This window comes from Numida meleagris, chromosome 6, assembly GCF_002078875.1.
Source record: "Numida meleagris isolate 19003 breed g44 Domestic line chromosome 6, NumMel1.0, whole genome shotgun sequence".
Taxonomy (NCBI): Eukaryota; Metazoa; Chordata; class Aves; order Galliformes; family Numididae; genus Numida; species Numida meleagris.
Window position 1 is genome coordinate 26,670,538 of NC_034414.1, and position 25,864 is coordinate 26,696,401.

At 42.3% G+C, this 25,864-nt stretch overlaps 3 protein-coding genes and 1 long non-coding RNA gene across 7 annotated transcripts in view; 2 read left to right on the plus strand and 2 right to left on the minus strand.

The window, feature by feature from the left end:
- ELMSAN1 (ELM2 and Myb/SANT domain containing 1) overlaps nucleotides 1–941 on the plus strand; it is a 68,092-nt gene extending 67,151 nt beyond the window's left edge. The window contains exon 15 of the transcript XR_002440677.1: nucleotides 279–941. The gene's annotated coding sequence lies outside the window, so the exon portion shown is untranslated. The remainder of the gene's footprint in view (nucleotides 1–278) is intronic.
- DNAL1 (dynein axonemal light chain 1) lies at nucleotides 1,050–18,060 on the minus strand. Of its 4 annotated transcripts, none has more exons than XM_021403451.1 (8): nucleotides 17,913–18,060; nucleotides 15,558–15,596; nucleotides 12,554–12,663; nucleotides 12,034–12,089; nucleotides 9,391–9,446; nucleotides 8,065–8,191; nucleotides 7,527–7,619; nucleotides 1,050–4,938 (listed from the first exon to the last, which is right to left on the minus strand). In XM_021403451.1, the coding sequence occupies exons 1-8, from the start codon at nucleotides 17,913–17,915 to the stop codon at nucleotides 4,892–4,894; spliced, it is 531 nt and encodes a 176-aa protein (XP_021259126.1). In that variant the 5' UTR covers nucleotides 17,916–18,060; the 3' UTR covers nucleotides 1,050–4,891. The 4 variants fall into 4 exon arrangements, with proteins under 4 accessions (XP_021259126.1, XP_021259125.1, XP_021259124.1 ...); XM_021403450.1 differs by having other exon boundaries at nucleotides 7,527–7,670; nucleotides 17,913–18,059; XM_021403449.1 differs by having other exon boundaries at nucleotides 7,527–7,673; nucleotides 17,913–18,048.
- On the minus strand, nucleotides 18,245–25,639 carry LOC110401901 (acyl-coenzyme A thioesterase 5-like). The gene is made up of 3 exons (XM_021403444.1): nucleotides 25,087–25,639; nucleotides 22,283–22,485; nucleotides 18,245–21,434 (listed from the first exon to the last, which is right to left on the minus strand). The coding sequence occupies exons 1-3, from the start codon at nucleotides 25,622–25,624 to the stop codon at nucleotides 20,859–20,861; spliced, it is 1,317 nt and encodes a 438-aa protein (XP_021259119.1). The 5' UTR covers nucleotides 25,625–25,639; the 3' UTR covers nucleotides 18,245–20,858.
- On the plus strand, nucleotides 18,390–23,893 carry LOC110401908. The gene is made up of 3 exons (XR_002440678.1): nucleotides 18,390–18,528; nucleotides 19,615–19,713; nucleotides 23,624–23,893. It is a non-coding gene; the product is annotated as an uncharacterized LOC110401908 (long non-coding RNA).

Below are 25,864 nucleotides of genomic sequence, written 5' to 3' on the forward strand. Positions count from 1 at the left end.
CTTGCTGTGGGTTTTTAAATATCGATATCCTTCCCTCCTTCTTCAAAGCAAAGGTTTCTGTTCTGGAAGCTGGCCGTTTATGCTTAAGTAGCCCACTGCTTCTAACACCTGCGGGCACGAAGGCTTTTAAAAGATGCTACCTTATGGAGATTGTAGAAATGTGCATCAATAGCTGCCTGGTCTCCTACAAGCTCTCAGTTAGAAGCTAAGAAGGCATACCTGAGAGTAATTACTTTCTTCTTGGTTGTTTATTTATGCTGACAAATTTACATTTCCAGGATGTTGGCAAGGATGACAGGAGAAGGATTTAGTCGAGCAGTGTAAGAGCCCCTGCTTCATTTGACTCCTGCAGATGTGGATGTTGATCAGCAATAGCATTTGAGGAAGTAAGTGGTATTTGCTTAGATGGCAAAGAAAATAATGCATTTGCATCACTATCACAGCCTACCGGCAAAAGCATTACAGGCTGACTGCATTGTACTAAAACTGTGCAAACAAAATTTGGATGATGGAAAATTAATAAGTTTAGGGCAATTTGGTTTTCATTTTTTTAAATGGGTGGATCCAAAGTTATTTCAACTATTGAGAGACCTTATAAAGCACTTCAGTGATTTCTAAGCTCAAATGCATTTTGAGGGAGTAACATTATGAGGAATTTTACAGTAATTCCCTGAATGTTTGTTTTTAAACAGCACTACAGCTGTCAGTGCAGGATGATATTCTTATCACTACCAAAGGTGACTATTGTGGGGTAGAAATCCTTCTCATTTATATCTGAGTTTTGAAACTACATTTTAGTGACGCTGCTTACTGAAGGCTGAAGTTCCTATTACAGAAGTTCATTAAGCAGCAACCTTCTCCTGAGCTGGTTGAATGGAGTTGATTGTGTAATGCTATTCCCAGAGCTTAAATTCAGAGCAAATCAGTGATTTTGTATTGAATTAAGACTTACCTTTACTTAACGTACTTGCATTTTTTTTTTACCCCAAATAAAAATAGCAGACTTTTCTCTTAAGACCCAACAACAAATCTGACACCCAATGTCTGTATTAAAAGATTGAAAAATATTTATGTATCAGATAACAGCAATCACAATTAGATCAACATTTGTAAAGCCTACATTATTTTCTATTCTAAAATATAGAGGCAATAAGGGACAGCATTTCCATACTATAAATACATTGCTCCCTGAGCAGCTAGGAAAAGTTAATGAGAACAAAAATTCATTTCTGAAAGCTCACCAGAAGCTGAGCTATTCCATTACACAATAGCCAAAGACTTTTTTTTTTTAATAAAATAACATTCTGTTATTTTTAAACAAGTTTCACAGAAGATCATTTATAAACATAGGCCTAAATAATTTAATCACAGCAACTTTAACAGTTTGGTCATGCTACAAAATTACAGTATACAAAAGGTAATCAAAAGTAGATGTTAAAAGTGCTCTCTTGCTTGAAGATTTTCCCAGATGGGTCTACTTCTGTTGTAATCTGAATCAGCTGCTGATTCTCAGGTCTCCTCTCACATTTTTCCAGCCATTTGAAATATAACCACTGCATACATCAGCTCTTTGAAGAGAGGTCAATGTGCTAACAAGCAAGTAAAATACCTATTTTCTATCTCTAATTCAATTGTAGGATATTTCTCTATGTAATTAAGTGGATGCTAATCCTCCATGATTTCTGTGGGAAAAGCAGAATTCCACATGGCTTGCAAGTTTTACATGGGTGCTCTTCTCATCCATGAATAATAATGTGCTTAGGACGTTATTAGATGTGGTGAGATGTGGAGGCACAAAGAATAACAGAGAAAGAATTCTTTCAGCATCTTACTCTGCTGCTCAGCCACTCGTGGGCACGCAGTCTGATCTCTGTTAGAGTATCAATGACACAGTGCAGCTCCATCAGCATGCAAATCAGCTGCTTTAATTCTGTCATCTGCGAGTCTTTCACCACATCCAGTGCATAACTTTAAAGTGCAAATTTTAGAAATTTATTAAAACTTGATTTATCTGGGGATTTTTGGGATTTTCATGGGATTTTGATTTGTTCTAGACAGTAACCATGATTCATCATGTATAGCAACACAGTGCTAAAACTCAGAAAAGGGTTAACTTAGATGCAAAGGTTCTGCAGTATGGAGGGTGAAGGACAAAGGAAAAGCTTTTAAGTGTACTTTACTGCTGCTACAATTGTGCTGAGATTGGATGCCCTGTTCCCTTCAGTAATGATTGTTTTTATTTTTGTATGTATAATGCAGTCACAAAAAAAGAGAGAATTTGTGCTGTTAAACTGAGAAAAGAGCTGATGCCAATAGGCGCATGCAATACACAGCTCTGCCAACAAACAACTGCAATAGTTACTGCTGGACTGATTAATGGTAATTAATCCATGGAGCCTCAGCTTGTCACCTGCAAGAGCCAGGAACTGCTCTTTTGTGTTCCTCAAGTCTTGACAATGGAGCTATCACCACCTAGAACACTGTAAGACTCTATTCTGCTCTCAGACTGTCCCAAAATAGTCAGAGTAGTCTTTGCTGTATCTAACGCTGCCTTCATAAATGTACAGGCTTAGACCATACTTAGATATTAAAAAATGAACTAGTAGGATTATGTAGCATTGGACCACATTCTCATCTCTCTCTTTTTTCTTTTGAGGAGCTAATTAAGTTATATGTACCATAACTGTACAAATTGGTACAGGGATTTGAATGCATTGCCTCTTGGCCAAGCTCCATGCCACAAGTACTGCATATTCCATTCTGAAAACAGCTCCACACACATATTAGCAACAAATAGAAAAGCCAATTTCATATTCAGAAGTTCTCATGATAAGCACACTTTAGTTACTGTAGGCAAGAGCCCAAACCTATCCCCTATTGCCCTAACACAAAAGCTGGAGTCAGTAAAGGCCACGTGTCCCATAAGCTAGGTACTCTTTCAAATCACATCCACTTTTCCAAAGGTGCTTGGCTGCAAGTGAACTGAATTGGTTTTAAGAGGCCAACGTGAAATGGTTGTTCACTATATACATTCTCTCCCTTCGTGCTTCTTAGTCAATGATGCCTTCCCTAATGGTAAAGCATAATACTAGAAGAAATTACATGAGCATACAAAGTCTGTCAAATAAATCCAGTGATGTCGTTAACTAAGAAACACCTTCTGATCACCAGAGCAGTGGTCTGGAAACGGTTTGTGCTAGGTGAGGAACGTCATCAGCTTTTGCCATTGCTCTTCTGACCTTATTTTAAGAAATGGATCTAAATCAAACTCGAGTCTTACTTGTACTTGCCAGTTTAAGTTGGAATGCTTAAGAATGCCTCCAAAAATCAAAGAACAGCAAGAAAAGATACAATGAAACTAGGCTCTGATTTCCCTGTAATCTTCTACTGCCCACCCTTCACTTAGATACTGATGAGCAATAGAATTATCTTCTACTAAAATTACGCCTGGAGCTTGAGATCAGTACTGCTGTAGGCTGGGCCAATTCCACCCTTTTATCCCTGACCGTGACTTCCAGGATATCAACCCCTGCCAGTCTTTCATGAACAAATTAAAAGTGGCATTCTGCCTTCATCCCTTACATGTCTGTTCTAAAAAGTGCAAGCACACTTGTTGCCATTCTAGTTTAAACAAAGATAATGCCACGAATTAGAAGAAAAGCTTAAAAACAATCAAAACAAGCTGCCAAAAAATCTACTTAGATGACTTGATCTATTTTCTAAAGGAAGTGGAGAGGGGGGAAAATTATTTGCATCCAACAGTGCAATTATGTCTGTCTTTAGCACTATTTAATGCTTTTCCCATATAAGGAGTTTTACTGAAAATGATTAACGTGCAATAGAGCACATTTAGCACATCATCAATACTTATTTTCCAGTACCCGTTTCCCACCTTGTCTCACCTTCCTCAGTAACCACGTACACATTTCACTCACTGCTTACATCTGTGCTTTAGAAAAAAAATGAGTATCCCAAACCCAAAATTTTAAATCTCAAGCCCAGGTCTTTTGTTCACTGTTTGTTTCTGAGTTAGTATCAGCCTACTTAGTTACAGGAAAATTCCAGAGCTGAGAAGGATCATGTCCATCAGTGAGCCAAAACAAGTCTAGGAACAGGAACCAGCTGTAGGCTAACAGTCTACATATTCCAACCAAAATAATTTATAAAAAAAAGAGACAAAAAAAGCCAGCAGATATTTTAGTCTCACTGAAACCATGCAAAGAATTCCCATTGCCTCTTTAAAATAAATAAAATCATATAAGTTATACATGGCCTTCTAAGCAATGAAGTTAAGAGTTCCAATGCAAGAAGCCCAATTCAAAACTTAAAGTCCATAACAAGAGATCATGAGCCCATCACCTTTCTTGTGCGTACATCCACAACTTCTGGGCCTATTTGGCATAATACTTAAAGGGATGAGAAGGCAAATTCACATACTTAAAATATTAAGTATGACAGAATTAAACACAACAAAGTCTGTAACATAGTTCTAAAATGTAACATTGTTCCTTGAGCCTCAGTGTTTCAACTGAATGTTGGCCAGCTGCATCTAACAAACTAAAATTGCTCTGTTATAACACAAGAGCGAACGATAAGCACCACTAATCAGGAATTAAGAATAGCTAGGTATTAGTTCAGGTAAGGGTCTCTCACTAACCAAACAGCAGATGAACACAACTCCACTGGTCTCTGCGGAAGGTGTCAGAAGCTTGACAAAATTGGTGTGCCTGAATTTTGGTACATAACTCTTTGGGTAAGAGACTGTGGAGATAAACTGGTCTTTTAAAAATTGCCCAAAGATTTTCTTCAAAACAAACATTTATATAAAAGTTCTATGTGCTGAGCAATCTGGAGATACTTAAATTATTAAATACCCAACACAAAAGTCTCATCAGTTTCCTCCTTCTTCATCTTCTTCTTGTTTAATAACTAGGATACCTACGAGGAAAAAAAAGAGAAAATCTACAGATTTATGCAGAGATTGTGAAAAGAAAAGAGAAGTTACTGCTGATCTGCTCGAAAGCTAATCTGGACTAACAAAACTAGGAAAGAGTCAGGCTGTCAGAAGGAGGAAATAATTCTATTTCCTGCCCCTGCTTCTATCTGGAGACATGAACTTCCAACACAACTGGATCACTCTTAACTAGCAGAGCCTTCATTGGATGAGATCTTCTAGAGGATGTTTTTTCAACTTCTTGAGTGGCAGAGGGTAGATAAGTATTAAAGTGGGACCTGCAAAGGCCCACCTTGGTCACTGGGAGATGCACCATGTTATCCCAACTGCTAACAATCATCTAGTGCACCATCCTTCCTGCAGTGGGCTCCTATTTGAGCTGCCATTTCCATGACACACATGACCATGTCCTCAATGATACTTAACGAGGATGTCCAGAGTACAAAATACAGTTGTGTTAACGTGGCTCTAAGGAGTGATATAGTCACAACATCTCACAGAGAAGTTGTGTATCACAGGATAAAGCTGCACTGCACACTTGGGACAGCTATACTCACCTCTTAGGCACCCATGGCATTTCCAAGTCACTTTAACTGCCACGCTGAGCAAAGGCACCTCAGATTCTGGCAGTCTGCACCTCACTGTGACTAACTTAAGCTGAAACACTAACAGCCCCCAAAAGATTTCTCAAATCAGGCATTTTCCCCACATCAGCAAAAAATAGTAATACAGCTAAGTTCACAGCACACTGACAGCATAACCAAATGCGTGCCTGAATAAATAGTACAACAGCAGGGGTGTGAAGGTGCATATCCACGCAGCCGTGCTAGGGGGCACTGGCACCTGTAGGCTCTCAGTGATGTATTACTCAGCTTGAGGCAGAGATCTGAACTACAGTGAGGCTTTGTAGTGAGAGGGTTTTTTTTGTTGTTTGTTTTTTTCCAAAAAAAAAAGACTGAAGCACCGTGTCTCTTTTTTCCCAGATGATAGAAAACTGAAAACAAAACCACCACAGCCTGGCCTCTGTTGTGCTTTAGGCACCTAACTTCTAAGCAGGGTTTCTGGCATAGGAACTAATGGAAAGGAGACACCTACCTGCCAGAAGATACCTTCAGAGCTTATTTTTGCCCATAATATAGTCAACCATTTCACTAATTTTGAGGTCCCTGTTTACTAGTCCTCACCTACAGTGTTTAAGGATAGCAAGATCTTGAGACAGTGTAACAGCAAGAAACTTGCAGCCAGTTCTAGCATTTCTGACATCTCTTTTACTCAACATCTTTGTTTCAGTGGATCTGCATTGCATAGGAAATGCATTTGCCTAATTCAGAGCTGTCTGTTGTTCCAGGCTGCAGGTATGCTTAAGAAGCTACTTCATATTAACAAGGGTACTCTTTGCCTTTACAGACACTTGGCCTATTCCAATTGTTCTACTCTCAAAGTGTTTTTTACTACAGCAGTAAATGGACTATGGGAATCCATCCTCCATAGCAATGCATTTCTTCAACCAGGTTTCCACTTTCTAAAAATTCTTATTACTTCAGTCGATCTGGCTTCAGTGTCCCACTCATTGTTCCCTACATTGATGGTGTTGTCTTGTTGCCATCTCTATGCTTGTACCTTCCCTGCTGCTACTCTATTAGTGTTATCACCCCCACCATCCACCGCTTTAATAAACAGGATAAGAGTGAAAAGTTATAGTATCTCCATTTGCAGAAATGAAGATATATACAATAGATTTTAAAACTCTCCCACTGTAACTCACTGATCACATTAAAATATTTACATATCAATGCAGCAGAATAGAGCTAAATGGAGGCTTACTGAAATGAAGAGAGGGAGATATTCAGGCACTTGGGAAATCCGCATGAAGTTTTGAAAAGTCACCTTTGTACCTGTGGCCAAGCAGAACATTTCCCTGCCCATCCCCATTCCCCCATGTCACCATCTTTTGCTGGAAGAAAACGAAAATTAAATTTGCTGGGAATACTGTAGTTCAACTTGGCTGATGAAAGCCTCGTTAACTTGTTTAACAATAAATACTCAAATATATAATTTCACAAGTCAGTGTGTGAATTCCACAGGAGAACTTCAAATCAGTATTAAATGTGTATGTATATTTCAGTTTCCTATTAGAATCATAGAATGTCCCAAGTGGAAGGGACCCATAAGGATCATCGAGTCCAACTCCTGGCTCCATACAGGACCACCCAAAAATCAGAACATATGTCTGAGAGTGTTGTCCAGATGCTTTGCATTTCTTTGATCTCTGGCAAGCTCAGTGCCATGACCACTTCTCTGGGAAATATTAGTGATATGCTAAAACTGTTTGGTTGGATAACTTCAAGAGCAAAGCCCAACTGTGGGCTGCTGACCACGTGGACAACTTTTCAGAAGATCCTGCAGCTGGTGCTGCCAGAGATGAGCTTACTTCTGAATAACTCCAGAGAGAGGGGGCAAGGATATTAAATGATTGCACAGATGAGTTTTTGAGGTTACGGCTCATTTCCCTGATAGACTTCTTTCTACTAAGCTTGTCACTTAGATCAATTGCCTCATGCTCCAAACTTACCATCAAGCTTTTTCAGCTTGGGCACCCGTTTGCTTGCTTCTTCAATCCAATTGTTCTTCTGATCAGAGGCGTATTTCTCTTGCAGTGGATTGCCTACAAACACCAGATCCTCTAATAATGGCAGCTCTGCCAGTCTCGCAAACTCTGCTGCAACCACAAATGTGAAAACACCAACCAGATTGTGGAACAAGGAAAGTACATCTGCACCAAACCTTCCTTTCAAACACCGTGCAAACATAAATAGCATGGGACATGAGGGGATAGGGATTGTTTAGGATTGAACTGGTAGCAGGTTAAAGAACACATTTCAAAAGAAGTCCAAGCAAGGTGATTCAAAGAGCAAACTCCACTGGGCTTAGAATTTAAATTCAATTTCCTATTTCTAATTTCTTGCATGAAACATTTAGGGATTCTGTGCACTTTTGCAGGCTTATCAGTAAAACTTAAGCCCCGGAACACAGAGAACTATTTTTAACTTGCTAACTCATGCATTTACTATAAGCTGGTGGAAGTTGCAGAATAGACAGGAATGGCTTACCCCAGTCTTTCACCAAATTATTTGACATATATAGAACCTTCAGCTTCTTCATTACACGGATACCCCTCAGTTTCTCGATGAAGTTGTATGAGATCCACAACTCTTCTAACGTATCTCCAACCGCTTCCTGGAAAATGACAGAACTACTCAGGTAAGCAAAAGTAAGTCCTCCTTATTCTTCAGACTCTCTCTTCTTCACCCCTACAGGACACTTCATGCAAGAAAATACTAAGATATATTGGTCTTCATTTCCTTTTAAGCAGGTCTCTAATAAATACTCATGGGAATAAAAGCAAAGGATATAAAATATATTTAGGAGGTCAAAAATCACTGTATTAGAATAAGAGAAGGAACAGCAGTTGTTCTTAAGGCATAGGGACAGAGGAGACAAATGTGGCTGTTTTTGCATGAAGTGACTGCTATTCAGCAATTCTTTTATAGGGGTTTTTAGGCAGTATTAGGGAACAATCTGTCTCAAGTTCATCTATGTTTTGACCTGTAGGACAGACGTTGCTTTTATAACTCCCTCACAAAAGAGTGTTTTTATAAACCAGTCATTATAAATTTACTTCATTTTACACTTAAGAGATACGGCCTCTCTGAAGGTGGCAATAGCTTTGAAGAGCAATATTCTGCAGGAGAAACACACATTATCTCTCAAGGAATAAAACAGTATCTATATTAATTTTTTACTAAGTTGTTTGAAAAAATATTCTGCTTTCATACAGATATAACAAAACATATCCCATTTTTTTCCCCAACAATTCTTCCTATGCTTGGTAGATTCAGTCCTGCCACCATCTTCTCCCCCAGAGCAATATTGCTCAGGGTGCCAGGTAATATAAATGGGACGGGCTCTCATGAAGCATGCGTTCACAGGACTGACAATATTTTTAGTATAAAACCATAGCCTATGAACATTTAGGAAGAAAAATCCCAATCCAAAAAATCTGTAGGTATTATTTCCACATAAAGACAGTGAAATTTAATGGACTCTAGACATGCAGAAGTTTTTAAATAAAAGTTCTGCTCTTTCTCAAAAACAACAATTTTCCTCCTTCTAAAATCCATTTAAAGTGTTAAATTAGTCCTGAAGTATCTCTGAACACAAAGAGCATTTAACCAACCAACCAAACAAAAACTATCTGAAAATTCGGAAGCAATATGAAAGAGAGTAAACATGCCATTGTGACAGAATAAAATGAAAGAAAAGTTTAGGAAATAAAGTAAAATTCAGCCAAGGCTTAGAAACATAGGGAAGTTATCCCACATCTTGGATAGCACTCCATTTTTTTTAGTAAAGAGTTAACACTAAGATGCACATACCAATCCATTCAAGTTCTTAATGTTATTTCTTCCCAAAGACAGAATTCTCAAATTTTCTGAAATAGATAACACAAAGTTTCTCATTCGTAAGTGATTTTTTTTAAGTGTAAGAAGATGCTGTAATTTAGGTAAAACTCCACACTCCTAAAAAGCCTGCATTCCAAAAAGACCATCTTAAGAAAGAACGACGCAACAGAAACAACAACTCCTGACAATGATTGGGAATTGATGCAGAGGACAGCCCAGAAACATGCTCGTGAGTACAAAGCTGTTCATTTGTAGGTTACCTAAATGAAATTCAGTCCAAATAAATACTGAAAAATACTAGAATTTCATCTTACACCTGAACTCTAACTGCTAGCTTGGTAACTTTGATTTCACTTAGTTCTTACCCCTACTCAGGTTAAAAAAAAAAATTGTTCTAAAGGCCACAGATTTGACCTCTAAAATAGAGGTGGCATATAAAGATGCCATACAGAAGTCTGATAAGAAACATTTCAGCTTAGTCTAGCACCCAGACAAATAAGCTTTTGAAGTTAGTTGCTCTTGCTGGATTTTAGTGTAATACTAGTGTAACTCAAAGCTATGACAAAACAGCAGTCTTTCCAGAAAACTCCTTTTCAGTATTCACATAAGCTTTCTTGCAGGCATAAACAAGCAAATAACTAATAACTGCAATAACTAATGGCGAGAGTAATGAATGTCCCAGTCCAGTAGCAACAGGCTGCACAGATAGCAATGCAGTGGCTACAGACTGCTATGGATGAAGATTTGAGGCTGATCTAAAACATGTTCTATCTCCAGGAATGCAGGGATGAAACCACACCTGGCAGATGGTCTAAAACAGAAAGACTAGTCAGGATTAAAAAAATTGAGGCACAATCAGAATTCTTTTTAACTGCAACAGCTTAACACATGACCATGGCTCGAAATATGAAAACTCAACATCAGTAAGTCTAAAGTCAGCTACAGCTAATATTCTCCAGAATATCTCTGCAATTCTTCATCCTCTGGAGAGAGACTAGCCAGCTATCCTCATTCTCTTTATAACACGTGTTTAGAAATTACAAGTCTGCACTAGCTTTAGAAATTCCTAAGAGATGAGAGGATAGTTACAAATACAAAAATGAAAGATTGCAGAAAACATCATGCCTTCAAGTCATTTCTAACTGCCCTTACTGTTCTTTAGTACTCCTGTTCTGAGATATTATATATTTTAGAAGCAATAACAAGTTCCTTGGGAAATATTTACACACAATTAAACAGAAAACTAACGCTCGTTGCGATCATCTAAATCCTCCTCACATGCATGGATGTTGGGGTGCGGTCCTTTACACAGAATTATCTACTCAGCATGATTACAATATCACATAATACTAATCTTTTCTATCTGAAAACAGTGCTGGGTGCTTAAGAGGATTTCTCAGTACCCTCTTTTCAATGAACAAAAGCAAATACGTAATAGCTACTTGATTGTTTTTCATTGCTACAAGCATCGATTTCTCTCACAGAAGGCAATAGAAACTGTGAATTCCTCACATTCTATACCTTAAAGAGACAGACCACAAAGTTCTATTTTGCCTCACCTCCAGATCAAATATTTGGTACAGAAGGGCTGTTTTTATTCTACTTGTTACTAATATAAATATTTAAGATGCTTTAAAAGACTTTTAATGTTTTACGCCACTTAAGATGGAATTCACCTTTATTATTTAACTGCCTAATTATTTTTTGCTCATGATAGTTACCCAAATTGAAATACTGCAGTATGGTTATTTGAAAAGACTCTACTGGAATATTTCTTCCCTGGCTGGTATTTGCAAGTTTGTTGACATCTGAGCATATGATGAAAACTGCTAAGTTCATCGGGCTCCTTCACACTCCTGGTGGTGTGTAGCTGCAGAGGATGGGATCCCAGGTTCCTTGTCCATCTGCCTGGCAATTCGACAGAGACAGAAAATCCTGGAATCTCCAGTCCCAAAGTGGCAGCTCTTTGCCAGCCTCATGCCACAGAGGCAGTCCTGAGGGCAGATTTCTGCCCTAAAGTAGGTAACCCAATGAGTTTCAAGATTTCATAGACAACTGCCCAAGAAATAAGAGTTCAGTTCCACTTTCTAGACAGTTAGCACAGCCCTTTAAAGCAAGAACAAAATCAAAATGCAAAATCAAAATCCTCTGCAAAATCAAAAGACATGGAAAAGACATTTTTCCATCCAGGTCTACAACACTCTGACCTCAGCAACAGACTATACCACAATTTTTAAGTTGGTGAACTGCAGACTCTCTCCGTCACCAATGTGGAAATTAGTTGTTATATCATTCTAGAATCAAGTAGTGTCAAATATCATAACTCAAGCCCCCTGGAGATTACAAAGCTACTTCTGGATTTTTTTTTTTTTTTATTAAGCTTGCACAGCAAAACAACTGCCAAGACTGCACAGAGACGCATGCTTTAATACACCTTTACTGATAAACCTGCATTCTCCAGGAAGACAGATAATTTTAAAGTCAATTGCAATCTTCTAAGAGGAAGAAGTTCAAAAGGATAAGAAAAGGTATAAAGCTAGACACATATTACAAATTGTGGTATATGTCCTATCCACACAACTAGAAAACAAATATAATCACTGGTTTGTCACTTACTTAGGCTGTTCAAGTTGGCAATTCTTTCAATGCAGTTTGTAGACAACGAAAGCTTCCTTTAAAAGCAAGAACAGTCAACTCTCAGAACAAAAGGGATCACTGTATCTGAAGAGTTCCACATCTAAACACCATTGCGCTAGAAATATTTGTCTATTCTTCTCTCAAACCGTCATGATTTCTGTGACTTTATTTAGCTTCCAGGAAAGTACCATGTATTACTAACATCACATATGGGATGACTTTTTTAAGCATAGCCTTAACAAATGCACGGAAACTTATTTCTGAAACTGTCCTAATTTCTTTTGGAAAGTCCTGTCTCGATCTCCTTTTTTCTCTGTCCTATCGCCTACGTTGACAACGCTACATTTTCCTCAGCTAAACAGCAGCCGTACTGACTGGGTACCCAGAGCTAATTAGATAACCCTGCATGCTGCTGTATGTTGCCATTTGAGCACATTAACCAAATTAGCACAAAGAGAAGAGAATGCTTGGTTTCCTATTTGTTTTTAGCTTAACTTACTCGCAGTTAACAAGAGTGGAGAGAGATTCATCCATCTTCTCTACAGGAGGAATCTGGCCATACAGTTTCACCTCTTTTGCCTCTGAAGCCTTCTGGCCATTTTTTTCTTCCTAAAGAAAAGAGAAGGTAAAGAATGAAATCACTAAGAACTGCTATACTGTAACGTTCCTATAAAAGTAATTACTATAGAGGTAATTCCAATGTACTACTAAAAGAAATTACTGAAAAGAGAAAGCATTTTGAATACTATGCTTCAAGAGCCCTGCTAGCGCAGTATAAAGAGCAGAAGAGTCGCATAGTTCATAGATACTAAAAGCACGTATACATAAAAGACACTTTTTTTTTGTTTTGAGTTACACTTAAGCAAATTAATTCAGGTGTCCTCTCCTGAAAAGAAATGGAGAATAATTGGAGGTCTGAAACTCTGAATCAAGGTGAAGACTGACGCGTGGGAGCCTCAGTTAGGACCAGAAGCTTAAGTAGCAGAAGCACATTCTGAATCTCTGACTGAAACCTCCTTTCCTCTTCACCCAGAAAACTCACAACTCACACCCAGCTCACAGCACAAACTCAGAAGGCAGAGGAGTGCATTCTGGGGGAAAATCTCAACAGTACTTTCCTCAAGTGTTTCCACGGCTTTAACCATTTTGTATAACTCCTAGGTATTCCTCCTCATGAAATTGGAGCTGTGACTGCTGCTCTTCTGAGGCGGAGCTAGCACCTAGCCTCAAACCAGTAACTCAGCTCTACCTCCTAAAGAACACACATATGAAAAGAGAAACTGCTTACACTCTTCATAAAAAAATGGGAAAAAAAAAAAAACACTGTAGGACAAAGAGGAGAGAGCTTCGAGTCTGGACTGATAATATTCCTCCTTTGAATCAAAGGCCAATTAGAAATCAGAGAAGTTGTAATCTAAAGAAAGTAATAAATCCTTATTGTTTATGGAATTCACTAAACAACAAAAAAAATCACTTCTAGTTAGTCATTAGAAAGGAGTGGAAGATTTCACGCTTCAGAGAGTACATTAAAAGACAGATTTTCTATTTACGACCTAAGTTGATAATTCTCTAGATTAAATACTTCATAAAGTTCAGAGATTTGGAAGAATTGTCATAACTTCAGCATTTGGGTGTGTTTATTTAAAAAATATACTCTACAAAATCTTTTTAAATTCTGAGGTGACGGTAATTATCCACTCAACACTTGGATCGAGTATCTTTTTCAGCAGTAACACCAGTTTTGACAGCTGCTTCCCAGACAGCATAAAGGGAATGTTCTGTCGATTCACTCGGCGTTCAGTGGGAGTTCTGGAGGTCTGTTAACAAAGGAGAAATCTATTCTGCGTTTTCAAAACAAGGAGTCTTGTTTTCTCCCCCATTTTTATGCAGCTACTGAAAAGTGAGAGAGCTGAGGTCGGTTTTATATCTTTACTTGAGAAAAAAAATGAATTGCGTGCCAGAAACATTTAAGAATAGCAGAGCACAAGATTGGGTTTTGACATCATTTTGTCTCTTGCGTGCACAAAATACTTCAGGCAACTTAATTTAATAGAGCATTATTATGTTTCCATGAACATTCACTTATATTCCAATTTCCATCCAAATTCAGTAATTACAGTACTTTTATTCATAATTAGCAATTTAGTAAACAAGCATGCCACATTTTGCTAGAATATGTTGAACTGCTCAAACGGAGGCACTACACAAACTTGAAACTTTGATTTCCTTTTCTAAGAACAAGGATAACCTTGTATCTATTTGCATTTAGACTTAGCTTATAATCTTATAGTCACCTTAAACCAACAACAAAATTACATTTTCTCTTAAAACAGGACAGAGAGGGAGCTCCTAACATGGCCTGTGGTAGGGAGTGAGCACTTGAAGAAGATTATTCCAGCTTGCCACCCACCTCTGGAACAAACGTCAGATGGAATACCACCAGAAGCACAAGAGAAACTACAGGTAGAACAGCACTTTATTGAAGAGCAGGCTACCTGGTTGCCACGTTAAAGTTGCTTTGATTTAACTCGTGTCATTCTGACTGAAGAGCACAGGTAAACCTTTATGCCAAAGGGAAGAAATACATCTGGGATGCAACACAACAGCAGATCCAATGTTACAAGTCAGGTGGACCCAGATTAGCAGCAGTAGAGGGAAAATCTACCTCCTCCCAAACAATATGAACAGAACAGCGCACTCAGCATTTTGTAATTAACATAAATGGAAACTCACTGACACAGGCGATTACTTGTAAGAGACATGTGACAAAGGAGCAAATGTAAAATAAATCTTTAACAGAAGACATGAAGTTGAGGTTTCGGAAGACAGAAAGAGTGAGAGGAAAAAGGAAAGACACTTTAAAAAAAAAAAAAAAAAAACCTCAGCTCACATCTCTAGTAATAGAAACATCTGCAAGCTGTTGCATTCTAGCTCTTCCTAAGAGAGCAAGACTGAAGTCTGTGGGGTACACCAATGTGGCTGAAAATGAAATGTGAAATACCCAAGGTACTAAATGATGACGACTGTATTAAAAGAGTACTTTAAAAATAAGTAAGAAACTCAGCTTTGCACAGTGGACAATATGAGGGACAACGCTACCTGCCAATGCAGAAGGTTCACTGACTTCAGTACAGTCAGCATTTCATACCTGTTCACTCTGTGGGAAGAACCGTACTCAGGTAAAATGAACAGGGCATAATGAAACATATGCCATCTCCAACTTTGAATTTCTGTGTAGCCTCAGGCCTTCTATCAGTGCATATTCAGCAGAACAAGGAGAGAGAGCAAAACAAGCTCGTCTTTACCAGCCATATCAATATCAAGAACGCACAGAAAATCCAAGAGAACCAATTATTAATGGATAATAGGAATAGAATTTTTACTTTGTGAAACTTCTAGCAAACACGTGTTACAGTAAGTCTGAAAAACTAAATTTATTAATTGTAGTAAAAATCCATGCCACTGAGTGCTGCAAAGCAGCTAGATTCTCTTTTATTACTTACCCATTTGGCTAGAGCTTCTTTGATAGTTGTTGCTTTTGCCTAAAAAATACAAACAAACAAATTGAAATGAATGTTCACTGCAAATTTTCATCTGGCTTCTTCACTTCTCCCCTTTCTCTTTTCCTGTTCTGCTTTTCTCCCCTCTTCCATCATCTTCCTGCAGGATCTTCCTCTAGGTGATACTAAGAAGCTAGGACCCCCCGAGTGGCTCTTCAATTTTATTTTCTGGAGAACTTGTGAGCGTTTTCAGAAGGAATCCGCTGGCTTTACAAGAGCACATTACTCTCCTGACTTTATTCTCTTGCCCAGCTTGGAGCATAGATCTAGACACTGTCAGCTCTGACAGTGAAATTCAGTTGAATTCAAGGGCATTAGAAATTACTGCACTGAAAAATGTGGTCTGACACTCTTAGGAAAACACACTGTGCATTAGCAATTTCCTGCCTGTCTGTGAATAGGCAGAATGATAAAGCCAGTTAGGATTCACCAGGGAAAAGAAGGTATCTCTTACCAAAAAAATCAAGAGCAATCTGAAATGTGTACTTTTCTTTTTCACTAACAATTTTGTCATCAGAACATGTAACATGAATACATACATTATCAGTTGAAAAAAATCTGAGTGCTCCTGTAGGAGGCTTTTCAGGGATTGACTCACAGAGCAACCTTTGGGTGTCACTAACTCCAACTTTTCTGACTCACGTCAGTCCCATTAAAACCAAATGGCAATATCCAAAACAGTAGTATGAAGAGAAACTGATATATCCTAAACACATTCTAAGAAGTTTTTTTGAGTTAAAAAGGCTCCAGAGACTGATCTTCCATCAGCACTGACCAACAGCCTCCTTCCTAGCAAACCAGAGTAGCACAACCACACATGACAGCCTTTCTGGTACCAAAAAAAAAAAAAGTGTGTGTGGAGTGGGGGAAAGAAAACTAACAAACTACTGCCCAAAATCTTAGGGGTATTCACCTCAGGTCACAAAGCTTTAAAGCCAGATACTTTAGACCACTGAATGTTCTGGACTCAATGGTAAAAGACAAGAGTCGTGGCAGCTGCCAATAGAATAGCTACAGGCACAGAATGCCCAGCAACAGCTTAGACCTGACCAGATCAAGGACTCTGAGCTCCGTTTTCATCTTGTCTGTCCCACGCAACAGCCAGCTCCAGGCCCAGCTGCAGATGGGGGTAAACTGCCACAGCACAGCCTCCTTGGTGCCTGCTGCACGCCAACCCATACGACCGCCTTCCGTGCAGAACACAACCCTAGCTCCCGCTCCCACAGCCTCCTTGAGATTCCGATTAACAGCTACAGCAGCGTGACAGCAAAACCAACTGGCTTCCAGTTGTTTCTTTTTTTTTTCAGATGGGAAGTTCCCTGCATTTTTCCACAATTCTGCTAGCTGTTGTACTATTTGGGGGCATGACCTCAGTCACTCACAGAGCCTCCTGCTGTCCGGAATTGATGCCTAAGACCAGACCAGACTTTAAAGCCGAGAACCAGGTGTGCATGGAAACAATCAGCACAGGGCTTATCAAGAGAACACGTGCCAATGACTTTGTTTTGTTCTTTGCAGCGCACTTGAAATTTCCATAGATAAACAGCCGCCTGCGGCAGAGGGCACTCCGGCTTAGGGAAGCCTCCCCGAGAAGGCTGCTTTCAGGGATCCCCACGTGGATACCGAACAACCACCTACAGGGATGGAGATGAAAGAAAGTCACACAGCTTCAAGAGTGATCAAAGGCTGAAGCGGCCACCGCGAGACATCGCCATCAGGGCTCCAGGAACGAGAAACATAATAACAGAAAGCAAATTTATAGAAACTGCAATAACTGAAATATTCAAAAAGGGGGCTTTTGGGCACAGAGCGTATTGACACCGAGCATTTACACAACCATCGGTCCCGCCAAGCAACCAGTGACGCGCTGCCTTCGTTTGCGTACATTTATTGGTACGTTAGGAGCGGATCGGAACCGCCCGGCAGGAGAGACCAGGCCCGTCGGTGCGGTACTGCCGATGCCGCCGCCTCACAGGGGAGTGCCGAGAGCAGCTCTCACACGGTGGCACCGTAGCAACTGCAGGGCGGGATTCCTCTGCTCCGCCGCTGCGAGCCGCGCTTCCCCGGGCACGGTGAGGCCGCACCGCCCGGCCCAGGCGCGGCGCCGAGCACCGCTCGGGGACGGCGCTGAGGGACCGCCGCCGCCCTCCCTTGCTCGTTCTCCGCCCCCCCCCCCCGCTGGATCTCGGGGACGCCCCAGCGCGGTCTCCCCGAGCCGCCGGCCTCCCCCGCAGCCAGCGCCGCGGGCCGCCCTCCCTGCGCGCCCGGCCCCCCCCGCCCGGCGCTGACAGGACCCACCATCGCCGTTGCTACCGTTAACGCTCCGGTTGCTATGGCACGGCCGCCTCCCGCGCATGCGCAGAGCCGCGGACACGTCGGGGCTGGAGGGGCCGTGCACGGAGGCAGCCACACCTGGCGATCATAGAGCGCCGCCGCCGCGCACAGGCCCGGCCCGGAAGTCGCGTAGGGGGCGCTCCGCGACGCATTGTGGGACGCGGCGCAGGGGGTGCCGCGCTCCTCCCGCCCGGCTCCCTCAGCAGCGGCTGCGCCGCCGGGCCCGGCCCGGCCCGGCGGCTGCCTGCTCCCCCGCTTCGGCCCCGGTACCGATAACAGAAAGGCCACGCCCCGTCTCCGTCACTGTGCGCTTTTTATTGAATTAAATCACGCGGTGAAAGTTACAGCGATTGGCAGGTGACAACCCGTGCCCAGGCCGCCCCTCACAGGGGCCGGCGCCCCCCGGTGCTGCCCGCACTCCCTCAGGCGCGGCCCCGCCTGCGCCCGGTTCCTAAAGCGGGTCCGGAACCCCGCAGTTGACTTCACCTCCTTCCTGCGGCACCTCCACTCTCAGCTTAAGTCAATCCAGCCATCGGAGAAACGCTACGGGACGTCTGCCGCGGAAGGCGTGCAAAACGATGTAAGTAACGCTTTAGCCGAGGCCGCAGCCAGGCACCCAGTTTAACGTACGCTTCGGGCAGTAGCTGCGCCGTCTTTGCAGTGTCTGTAAGGTAGTTTTGGTCTCCCAGCAGCAATGTAAAATACAAAACTAGTACAAAAGCTGGTCAGTTTTCTACAAGCCATTTTGTGAACGGTTATGTTCAGAAGTATCCTGACCTGTCCACCGAGCATCTCCACAGTAAAATAAGCGATTTTATTTAAATGAGGGAGGAGAAATAAAGATACCTCATTGCCAAATGAACTACTCAAAACACAATGTCTAATTCTCACACTCCCTTGCTTTTAAGTAAGTGATTTACTTGTCTTTCAAATAGCAGATATCTGATGATATCAAACATTGAATTATTTTGAGGGTTTGTTCTTTAGAAACAAAGTTTGGAGGTTTTTAAGCTACCTGTTATGATTTCCATTCTTTTTTCTGTCTGTTTTGTTTCTGAGTCTCCAGCTTGCAGTCCTGCAGTGCAACTGATGTACTGTGGTAGGACTGCAGTATGGAGACGGCTGTCAATCCTGAGAGAGTCCTGAGAGCTAAGGGAGGTACTACTCTACCACAGTCATTTATACTGGGAGCTCCAGCTGCTGAAGGTACATGTGTCAAGGACAGAACAAGAAACCTATACACAACCCTTTTCTCAATAGCTGCAACTTGGAAAAAAGGGCAGTAAGGATGAGCAACACCTCTAGGTGCACATCACAGCAGGCTGTGGTGTGGGACTCCTGGGGCAGCCAGGATTAGTGGAGGATCGAGCACCAGATACGACTCTGCAAAGGCCCTTCAGCCAGAGAGTTGAGGAAGGCTGGGTGCGAGGACCTTTTCTTTGGAGTTAAGTGGAGTAAAGATTCTCTTGTAAGGAGTGGATGGATAAATAAGTGGCAGTGATGGTGTGTGGAGAACAAGTGACTTCACTCAAATGATAAGGAATAATATGAGTTGCAGAAAGCTAATCAGGCCTGAGCATAATGACAGTCAACTGGAGAGAAAAGATCCCTGAGAGCAAAGCAAAACTCACTATTATATATGAAAGTTTTGTTTCTTTCTGGGCAGCTCTGAAACAGGTCTGACAAAGCAACCTCGGAAGGAGAATTCTATCAGTTGAAGCCCTTATTAAATAGGCCTTCAGCACTGGCAAGACCCTTGTAACAGGTAAGAATCGTTTGGGAAGAAATTGTTTCTTTCTACCTAAATGGTAGGAAACAATAAGGCACTAGCTAAAAATTAACTAGGATGAAAAACAATCTCAGGCAGCGTGGGTCAGAAATCCTAGATTACCTTTTTCTTTAGTATTATTTTGTATTATGATCATTACTGCAAGAGGACAGCTTTTTACAGCCTGTCTTACAGTCTTCTACTTGCCAGCTCTTCTGTCTCTCAGCTTCCCTCCTAATAACAGCTGTCAGCATCTGCTGACATCATTAACAGAGTTCCACAAGTAATTGAGCTCTAACTTAACAGCAAGTGTTAATAATATAAAACAAGTAATAATGAGAGAAGTAAGACCTGCTGATGGTATAACTGCATTTAACGGTGCTACACAACAGAATTTCAGTACTCCCAAGTGTCAGCTGCCAATCCAAGGCATTATAGGAACAGGTGGTTACATCCCCAATACAGGACACCACTGGTGCAGCCTTCCTCCATAGATGAAAGTACTCTTCACTTTCTCAATTTCAGCACAGTTGTTGTTGGAAAGAGGCAAGATTGTTTCCGACAGAAGACCACTGTTTCAGGCCAATGTATAAGAAACTTATTACAAATAAAGATCCCCAGCTTTGTGCAAGTAGAGAACGCATCCAAAGTACCAAAGTGTATGGTTATAAATCAGAAAGTTCTAGGCTAAAATAACTTAAGACCCAAATCCAGAATCATTCATCATTTTGATATCAAAGTTCATGACCCACAGGTTGCCATTGTTCTCCCAGGTGAAAAACAATCTGTCATTTCTAAGGGTACAGGCTGGCGGTGAAGTTCTTTGATTCATAAATACCGTAAGCAAAGAAAGCACCTTATCAGAAAGCACTTTCTTCAGACACTTGTTTCTTGATAGCATGACCAATTCAGACTCAAATTTGTACTACAATGCAATCTACTTATTATCGCTTCACTTCTCTTCTGCATACTACTTAAAATAACTTGGGCTAGTGCAAATCGATCCCTTTCTGTCTTGATTTATATATGTAGCTGTCATTTGGCTAGTTTGTATTCCAGACCTTTTCTCAGTCGATACCTCCAGCTCTCCAGTCATTTTGGTGGCTCAAGCTCAGCAGCAACAACTTAAGGTGCTGCAATGTTCATCCCAGATGCAAGTGCAGAAACTCTCGAATCTTTCCCCAGGAGTGTTCCTGGGCATGGGCGTGTGCTTTGCTCTCTCCCCCGCCCAGAACAGGCACCCCTAGAACACGATCCAGAGCTACCTGACAAAATGGAGTAGAAGGAGGATCGATTCGGTGGCCTGCTCCTGGATAACTCAACAGTTCAAAGTTTTCTTTCCCATGCTGGCGCAGACGCCCAATTGCCAGCTCAGCATATAAGGAACTCTTCCACATACGATCAGCTTCCCCTACTACTAGGAGAAAGTGACCTTCTGCTTTTTCTATGGGGATTGTGCAAGAAGAATTAGCGGGATTCGTTGGGTCATCCAGAGCTTCAAAAGTGTCAAACACACCAGCGTCAGAAACACTGACCTTATTCATATCAAAACGCAGCCCAGGCAGAGTTAGCTCACCATAATGGAGGTCTGCAACTGTGTTCGAACTACAGCCGGAGATACAGACAGCAGCCACTACTTCTGGCAGGAAGGTGATCATGGAGAGTGCTAATTCTGCACCTTTCCCAGTCCCAATCACTCCAACTCCTGGCCCCTTCACCTTCAGATTAAGATAGGGGTGAGGGGAAGAGAGGAAGAAAGGAATAAATATATGTTATAACAGGGTTAGCCACGAAATGTCTTTGAAGTTGTGTTATTTAAAAAAAAAAAAAAGTGAATTATTGATATGACCTGTTGGAAAGCTATAGCCTGGATCCAGACTTCTCCCAGGTGTCTTATTCTTCAGAGCCAATAACAAATGTCAAACACCATAAAATAACACTGGCATCATATTTACGCTAGGCACAAGTGCAATCACTTGGAACTCAACCACTGTATATTTTCATGCAAATATTTTCTTTTCCCCCAAACAGGTACTGGGAACTTCAAATACAGTCGATTGCTAAATATGTCCCAGGCATATAAAGTCATCTCACAAATGACATTTGAGAATTAGATATGTATTCAGCCTTTTCCTTTTCTGGCCTGGAAAGTAAAACAAAGTAACATCTCAAGTTATCAAATCAATTCATGCCTAGCATTGAGCGGTGCTGTGTCATCCTGTCGTAAGCTAATTGCTTTCATTAAAACAAACAAACAAAACCCCACAAACAACACCACATCCATACATCACCACTGCTCCTGTTTGAAGGCTGTTCCAGCACTTCATTGTCCTAATGATCAGGAATTGTCAAATTTCCAGTGTGAATTTATTTAATGGCCTGCTTGTGGTGGAAGAAATGCACTCTGCAGTGATACGCATAGCTGCCTACGTAGGACTGACACTTTTTCCATTATGGGGCCTAAACCTGCAAACAAAGACACTCCAAGAAATCACTGCCACCATGTGGGCATGACTACCAAATCTTCCCTAGTTCCTTGTCTGGAGAGATCTTTCCTTACACTCACCTTTGGGTGACGCTGTAGAAATCTAGCTGCCTCCTCAAAGTACTCAAGTTTAAATTCTTTCATGACCTTAGGCAGATCTTCAAAGTCAAAATAGGGCAGAGAAAGAGCAGCAAAACCACGAGTAGCCAGGAGACTGGATCTAAATTCAATCAAACCTCCTTCATCACCATACATGTCAATCACTCCTGGAAAGGGGCCATCCCCTGGATTAAGAAGAGGTACAGAGCACAAGTTATCAAACAGGACTCTAAGAAGTATCTAGTTAAGATTGAGAATCAAAATATATAGAAAGCATTACATGTTTTCTATAACTACTCATAAATTTTCCATTTGCACAGCTGAAATTAAGAGATTCGTGCTGTATCTGACTTCAGCTATTTCAAACTAAGAGCAGGTCCTGAGCTTCCTGTGAAAGTATGTGAACAGCTAAACGTGCTTTGTTAAAAAAACCTCTTAATGTATTTTTCAACGATCTTAAACTCTCACCCTCAGAACAATCATACTCTACATCAGCTCTTTTCCCCACAAAGAAGCCATTCCTTAATTAGCAAAGTGAAAACACATTACTAATGAGGCAACAGCATTAAGGGCTAGGAGTAAAATCTATACAATTTATGCAAACCCTGAAGTAAGGCACAATGAGAAAAGCACAGCACAGAGACACCCACTACAGGATGAAATCAGCTCAACTCACTCGCTCTATCTCGGCATCAGCACCGTGACAGCCAGCAGCCAAATTGCTATTGCAAGTGTGAAAAGACAGAGTAAAACTGAGAGCTGCGTGGGTGCAGTTAGGTGTGTGCGACCGATGCACAGATAAACGTGCATATACATGCATGTCCTGTAGAACTACAGAGATTTTCAGAACCACAACTTTAAGCAACCGTGGTTTTGCAGCGAAGGTTGTGTTGCTATATTACAATCTGATATGCTAGCAGATTTTGTCTTTAAGGGCTCTTGCAACCATAAAGAACACAGGTAATTTTTGTTTGTTTATTTTGGGGAGGTGTGGTGTCTTGCCACCAGATGTCACCACTGGCATATTCAGATCCAGATCACGCCCATCTCAGCAGAAAAGGTACCTGCAGGAGTGCATTAAGTCTCTGGCATTATTTATATGCTACAAAGACAAGACCTCTAATATTTCAAGGTGCTTGGGAGAAGAAGTTTTGGACAAGACATGTTAGATGGTAGAAACCTCCTAACGAAACACAAGAAAGTCAGAAAAGTGCTGAAACATGCTTTGGGGTTCTGTCTCAGTTCTGAAACTTTTCATCAAAGTTCAATGTTCTGTATGAGAGGAAAAACAGTAGCATTCTTTTATTTCTCACCCCTACACAGAGAGCTTTCTAGAGAGAACGTATGACCAGAACACAGTCAAGAAGGACTGCATTTCTCTCTCTCTCATGAAGATAACCTTCAGCTTACACAAGGACACCCAGCTGCCTTCCTGAATGCCTGCACATGCCCCAGTGTAGTTTCTTCATAGTTCACGAAAAAGCAGGATAACTTTCTAGACAACTTTATTACTGCTTAAAAAGATTTACAGCCTGTAACTTTTATACCTGAAATGAGAAATATCTTTTATATCACGATTGCAGCATAAACCCACTCTTGTAATCTCATTTTTACTAAGGATGGTTGACCTTTAAGATTCCTTTCTTATCAATCTCTGAAGCAAAGAAAGATATGGTGGTGATGTTGTAACTGGATCCTTTATTTAAAAGGATGCCGGCATCATTTAAGCAATGATCCCAGACTTTTCCATAATATTACAACACCAGACTTTCTAAAGGGAAAAATACGGTTCCAGCTTGCAGATCTCTGGATTTCCACTGAGCTCAGCAGAAATTCAGCTCATTCTCCAAGGCAGGATGTATCAACCACATCTGTGTTAGATATTTCAGAATGCTGACTAAACATTTGATCCAAAATTCAAAGTTCAATCTACGTTGGGTTTTTTTCCCTTCTTCAGCAGACTTCGGAACCGTATCTAAAAGGTTAGAAAAGATTATTGGTTTGGAAATCATTCACCAAGATTTTAATCCCTGATAATTGCAGCAGTTACAGGATTAGCAGAGCCAACCTACTGCAGAAGCAATATGGATGGCAGTTCTCACAGTACAGCTGCCAGTGAAATACGGAAGTTTAAATCACGGCTGAAGCGTTCCAGCACCGCCAGCAGTGTAAGGTTTCAACTTCCAGCAACAGCAGCAGCCCATGGGAATGTCACACGCTATAGAACACAGCCATCCCATGGGGAGAACAGGCAGAGCTTCTTCTGAAAACTATTTCATAGTTACACACAGAACAACAGAACTTACTAAACTAGTAGCTTAGCTTTAGCTCCAGCATAACAGAACTGTAATACTTTTACAGAGTCTCCTCTGCAGCTCTGCTTGTCAGCACTTGCTTTGCGGGGAGAAAAAAATGCCTTTCAAATTTAATCCTCAGGCTAAAATCCTGACCAGAAGCTCTCACACGGCAAAGCTTATCACCTTTTCTAAGCGTTCTGGGTTCGGGTAGTTCGGGACAAACACCAAATCTACAGAAGCTTCTAAACTAAGAGAAGCGGCGTGGAAAACTACAAGCCTTTGTCTCGCTTAGCTTCCACGTGCGTCAGCCACCTGCCCACGCCTGTCCCGCCGACCAGCACCGAGCAGCGTCCCCACGTGCCAGAGCGTCCCCAGAAAATGAAAGATGCCCCAGAGAGGTGACCTGTCCGTGGTGGCCTTCAGTTCTGCTTTGGAACACAGACGCCCCGTGTGACCCGTGCTCCGGGCAGAGGCCGGGCCCCCACTCACCCGGCGGCAGGAAGAGGGAGCCCCTCACGCCGCCCTCCTTCAGCCGGATCCTCCTCACGCCCGGGGCCGTGAACCACCTCTCCACCTCGGCCTTGGCCATCACCGGCCCGTGGATGGCGCCGGGCTGGCTGTGGCCCTGGTGAACCAACACCTCCACCTTCATCGGGGTGCCGGTGCTGCGGGGAACGAGCCGCTGGTACGGCCTCTCCATGCCCGCGGGAGCCAGGCTCCAGAAGAGCCCCATGGGCTCCACGCCGGTGTAGTTCCCGCCGTGCGAGGCGTCCGTGCCCAGGTGCAGCTCGCCGCGGCCGTCCGCCCGGTAGTGCGCGCACGAGTGGAAGAGGCAGCCCCGCTCGTCGGACGCCACCGCCCGCAGCGTCACCGGCTGCCCCGGGCCCAGCCCCGCCACCCGCGTGTCCACCCGCTCGTCCGCCAGCCCGGCGGCGGGGGTCACGGCCACGCTGACCGCCCGGCGCGCCGGGGCACGGCACAGCGCCCGCGCGGGGGTCGTGGCGGCGACGGCCGCCGCTCTCCACATGACGGCGGCGCGAGACCGAGGGCAGCAGCGCGGACGGCGATAACGGCCGCCTCCGCCAGGCAGCCTCAATCGAGAGCGGAGCCCTCGCGCCCGCGGGGCCGCGGAGGGGGAGGCGTCGCTCACGGCCCGCCCCCACGCTGCGTCCCGCCGGCCCGGCGCGGCCCGGCGCCGCTTCGACCCCGGGTGTGGGTGGGCGGCGGAGCGGCTCCCGGAGCTTTTCTCTCTCGCTGCGTCCCGTCC